General features: G+C 61.5%; 1 protein-coding gene across 8 annotated transcripts in view; it reads right to left on the reverse strand.

Moving 5' to 3' along the window:
- The window catches only part of SBF1 (SET binding factor 1), a 45,728-nt gene extending 40,858 nt beyond the window's left edge, over positions 1 to 4,870 (reverse strand). For all 8 annotated transcript variants that reach the window (XM_025215443.1, XM_025215442.1, XM_025215439.1 and 5 more), the window contains exons 1-2: positions 4,722 to 4,870; positions 1,100 to 1,185 (exon numbers count right to left, since the gene is read on the reverse strand). In XM_025215443.1, the coding sequence (XP_025071228.1) occupies positions 1,100 to 1,185; positions 4,722 to 4,869 (234 nt within the window). In that variant the 5' untranslated portion in view covers position 4,870. The remainder of the gene's footprint in view (positions 1 to 1,099; positions 1,186 to 4,721) is intronic.
- Between the last annotated feature and the right edge of the window lie 316 nt (positions 4,871 to 5,186).

The following is a 5,186-nucleotide window of genomic DNA, read 5'->3' on the forward strand; positions in this document are numbered from 1 at the left end:
CCCAGGGGACCTGAGAAACCAGCTCCTGAGGTCACAGGCAAGGGAAGCAACAGCTGGCTTTGGGGAAGGGGCTGGCTGGACAGCAAGGAGCTGGTTGGGAATCTCCGGGCTGAACAAGCTGCTTAATTCCTGCAGATGCAAGGCTGGGGCAGCGGGGAATCCAGTCCCTTCCTCAGAGCAGCTGCGACAGGCCAACCACGCTCGGGCAGCAGGTGTCGCTGCGGGAGAGGCAGCGCTGCGGCCCCGGAGGAAAGGGACCGAGCATGCAGCAGCGCTACACGCCAGGGCTGTGCCGAGGGGCAGGCATGGCACACCCTCCTCACGCTCTCTCAGGGCTGGCAGAGTCTTGCCACTGCAAGGGGTGTTAAATATGCACTCCAGAGAGCCCAGGCAGAGGCCGTGCCCCTGCTGCAGGGGAAGGCCAATCCCCCCAGTCTGCACCAGTCTGAGCAGGGGGGAAATCCCTTCCTGCCCCAGTGCAGCATCAGTCTGAGCCTAAGTAGGATGTGAGGCAAGACCCTCTAGCCAGGGAGCTGGGGCATGCTGTTTGATGGGTGCAGCCTGGTGATTTCACAGCCACAGGGAACTGCCTAGCGCAGGCCCACGTGCCCAGGGGGTGGGGCAGGGACCCCCCCAACTCCCACGGCAGCGAGTACAAACACTAAGGGAAGAGCCGGCACCGCCAGCCCAGCTCCCCAGAGGGACTGAGCGCTGCAAAAGGCTTTGACAATGGAAGGCCCCAGAAGACTGCAGTCAGTCAGGGCTATTTATACAGGCATGTGGCAGGCCGGGCCAGGCTGGCAGCGAAAGCCGTGGAAAGCAGCCACCCTGCACTCAGCGCTGGGTGTAGCCCATGCTGGCTGCGAGGGCCAGAACACGCTGCACCGCTCACGTTCCCAGAGCCCATCCCTGCGGGAGGAGAGAGGCTGCTGTTTGCCCTGCTTTAGCCCCGGCGAGGCTGGCCCACGGGCTCTGAGCCAAAGGTCCCGCTGACATGCCAGGAATGGGGACAGGTCCGTGCAGCTCCGCACGCAGAGAACCGTGACCGGCTCTGCTCACGTGCCCACGGTGTCCCAGCCCTGCCCGATGGTGCACTCACCAGCTCGATGCCCTGTGGGAAGGGGTTATCTTCCCAGTCCTTCTCCGGGAAGCGCTGCAGAATCTGTCCCTGGCCATCCCCGCTCCCTGCGGGAAGAGAGGAAGGAGCGTGTTAGAAGGCAGGCAGCCAGTACCCCATCCAGCTGTCAGCACAGCCTGCTGCCAAGGCCGCCAGCGACTACGAGGAATCCCAGAGCCGTGCACAGACATGGAGCAGGTGGACAACCCGGTGCACTTACGCCCAGTGCCGGCCCTGGGGTGGGGGGTTGTAATGCACATGCACAGACCCACGTGTGCACCATCCAGCTAGGGGTCAGTCTGCACTGCGCCATGTATGCCCTGGGCTATGGATCCCCGTCTTCCCTGCTACTGTTGCTACTATGTGGTGCTTTGCAGTTGCGCCCTTTGCAGTGTCTACGGTTTGTGCCGTACCCGTGAGCTGTGTCTGACCGAGGGAACGCGCCCGTCCGGCTGTGCCTGGCTTTCCCGAACTACCGCATGACTCTTGCATTCAGGCTGGAAACTGCACGAGAGAACGTATGAAGGACGTCCGTGCTTGGGCTCATCACACTTCCATCGCCCCCCAAGCAAAAGCCAAATCATGGATCAAAAAAAGCACCCGGGTTCTAGTGTACGAGGCCCGGCGGCGAGTATCACAGCTGCCACGATAGACCTCAGCTCTGCTCCAGATGCAGTCCTGCCATGGGCAAGAGTCCCAGCCCCTGCGCCCATCTGCCCCATCTGCCAAATGGAGGAATACTGCCCTCTCTTTCGGGGGAAGACACAGATGTGAGGGCTGGTGCAGCCCTCTCTTAGGGCATGGGTTTTGGAAATGTCAGAGTCCTTGAGCTGTGGGGCTGCGGAAGCCACCTCTAATCCAACCCATGCCTGAGGCAGGATCAGCCCCGTCCAAACCAGCTCAAACAAACCCAGTGTCTGACCTCGGAGCCACACAATACAGTTACCCCCGACAGCCCCGTGCATCGCGCCTGCCCCTGGGATACAGGGGGGCCACGGCTGCCAACGTCCTGCTGCTGCCAGGGGGGTCATGGGCGCTGCAGAGCCCAGACCAAGGCCATACCCCTTGCAGCAGAGCAAGGCAAAACCCCGCAGTGTGACCAGTCTGAGCAGGGGGAAAAACCCTTCCTGCCCCAGTGCAGCGTGGAGCTGAGCCCGAGCGTGGGGGCAAGACCCTCCAGCTAGGACCCTGCGGGTTTCAGTCAGTGATGCACAGCTGCAGGGAGGAATCAGAAGGGCTTTAACTGGAGGCAAGCAGGAGCTAGATAAGTTTACATGAGGGATTTTGCACGGCTGCCTGTGACTGCAGGGGCTCGAGGAAGCCCCACTTCAGACCCGGCACCTCCAGCCACAAAGAGGCTCTGCCACCCCTAACCCGAAGGGGAGCAGGATACACACCCCTTATGTGACCTGGATGCTCTCAGCAGCCCGAGCTCCCTCCCGAGGATGCGCCAGGGTCCGGCTGGCTAACGCCTCCTGGATCTGCACGGAGGAATGTGCCCCTTGCTCAGCCTTCAGCTCACAAAGCCTCCCCCCCTCCAGCACCCCAGGCACACGGCGTCCCGTCAAAACAGTCTGGTGCTGGCAGCCCTCGCCTTTGCAAACACAAAGCTGGTTGGGCTCCCCCCATCTCTACTGGCCTGGGGCTGGCTGACTTTGGCCTGGCTGGGGGGCTGGGTGGCGGGAGGAACCCTGCCCCATGACATGTGCACCGTGGCAGGCCTATTCTGGGCGTCCAGACCTGTTCCTACCACGCCACTGACCACCGGCCGCCCACAGCTGAATTTAGGAGCTCAGAAAAGCAGGAGAGAATCCATTTATAGCCCTCCAGGACCAAAAAGGAAAGGTCATGGCTGAGCAAGGAAGAAAATAGCGCCTGGCTTCTCGTGGGCACATGCCTCCCGCTGCAGGCACCCGCGCGTCGCATGTGCTTCCCCTGGCATGGTCCCAGCAGGGTGCTATGTCCGGGCACTGCTGGGGGCCTTCCCACAGCTCAGCCAAGAGGATGCAGAGGTCAAGGATGGAAGTGCATGCGCCAGTGTCCCCCACCCACCTGCCCGCCATGAGGCTCGGCTGCCCCCGGCGGCTTCCTCACCCGCTGCAGGCATTGGATCTAGAGCCTCTGCCCTGCAGATGTGCGTCAGCTTCTCTGGCCACCAACAACTGGGGAACAGGCTCCTGGCACAAAGCCTCCCCCCATGGGGAGAGGGGAAGTTGTGGGGAGGGGCCCATTCCTACCGGCCATCCCCGATAACTACTGACAGCAACCAGCCATACAGCCCTGCACCTCTGAGCTGATCACTGAATCCTACAGCAGTGGGGTCGGAAGGGACCTCTGCTCTGGAAATCACATCTAGTCCAAGCCCTGCCTGAGGCAGGATCAGCCCAGTCCAAACCAGCGCAGATAAACCCCGTGTCTGACCTCGGAGCCACTCAAGTCACAGCCCCAGGCATCTGCCCGGCCCCTGCCCTCGGCCGCCAACGTCTTGCTGCTGCCAGGGGGTCATGGGCGCTGCAGAGAGACCAGGGCCAGGCCTTGCCCCTGCTGCAAAGGAAGGCAAACCTCCCCAGTCTGCACCAGTCTGAGCAGGGGGGAAATCCCTTCCTGCCCCAGGGCAGTGTCGGGCTGAGCCTAAGCGCAGGGGCAAGACCCTCCAGCCAGGACCCTGCGGCACTGGTGCCAGCAGGAGCATCGGCACAGCCCAGCCCCATCCCCAGCCTGGGCTGCAGCAGCATCCAGCGCATCTGGGGGAGGCTTATAACCCCTTGACACATGGAGCACAAAGGGAGGGGCAAAAAAAAAATTCCCTTCCAGCCCCAAGCAACAACCAGAGCAGCCCAGAAGCCTGGGAGATCCCCACGGCAGAGCACAGGTATTGTTGCACACCTAGATCTTACCTGCCCCATGCTTGTGCAACCCCTGCCTGAACCCAGCAGTGATGGAGAGCCTGAAGCTTCCCTCAGTATCCGTTCCACTGCCTCCCTGCTGCCCTGCCCAGGTGGATGCGAGCGAGGGGTTTGTCACTCTAGAGACCATCTCTTGGCATGCGAGGGCTGGACTGCACGGGGTGGCTCCAGCAGCTGTTGCAAGGGGCTGGGCTTTCTGCACATATGCATGGGCAACATGGCTGGGCTACCCATGAGAGACTTTGAAAGCAGGGGCTGGAAACCTGCTGTTCCCCTGTGCAAAGCATCACCTGCCCGTAGCAGCAGGCATGGCTCTAGGAGCAGCGCAGGCCGGGTTGTGAGAGCGGTCTGCTTGCAACCCATCCGTGGCTGGACTTGTTTCCTTCCAGGGCTTGACCCATCTCAGAAGAGAGGGGACCTGGCTTGCTATCAACCAGAGGCAGGTGCAGCATCTGTTGGCCCCCGATGATGGGCCGAAGGGCCAAGACAAAGCTCGACAGGAAGGACAAGCTGCCCCTGGGGGAGAAGGAACCAGCCATGCCCCACTCCAAGTCGCTCTCCCCTCTGTCCCCTCTACGGATCACGCCGTCACGTAACAAACCCGACATTTAAAGGACCCCGTCCCCTGCTGTGTCAATGCACTGACCCTCAGAGCTCTCTCCTGCGTTGGCAGGGACACACGTGACCATGGCATGTACCTCCAGAAAGCTGCTCTTGCCAAGCTGCACAGGCGAGGAAGTGCGAGGTGATTCCAGGTCCCTGCTCAGCATGACTTGAGTTCGTGCTAACGTGGGCTCGGCCTCCACAAGAGCAGAAGTGGTTGCATGTGTTTGGAGCCACTTCCATCTTCAAGGGCCCTCCTAGCTTCAGGTATGCCTATACACCACATACAACACGTGTAAGGAAGACCCGAGGAGGGTGACCAGGCTCCTGACATCACTCAGCTTGGAAAGGGCAAGCAGGGCCCTACGATGCACCAGGCCAAGTGTTTCCCACAGAGATGGGGCAGGATTAGCATCATTGCCCCGAGCCATGGAGGGGCTTGTCTGGCGCACTGCATCACCTTGCGTCAGGAAAGCTGAACGCGGACCGGGGTTGGGAGTCAACCTTTGAAGAGGAAACCCTAACACCTGGCCCGAAGTCTGAATGGACACCGCGGCTGC

Source organism: Alligator sinensis, unplaced genomic scaffold (genome assembly GCF_000455745.1).
Source record: "Alligator sinensis unplaced genomic scaffold, ASM45574v1 scaffold1083_1, whole genome shotgun sequence".
NCBI classification, from domain to species: Eukaryota; Metazoa; Chordata; order Crocodylia; family Alligatoridae; genus Alligator; species Alligator sinensis.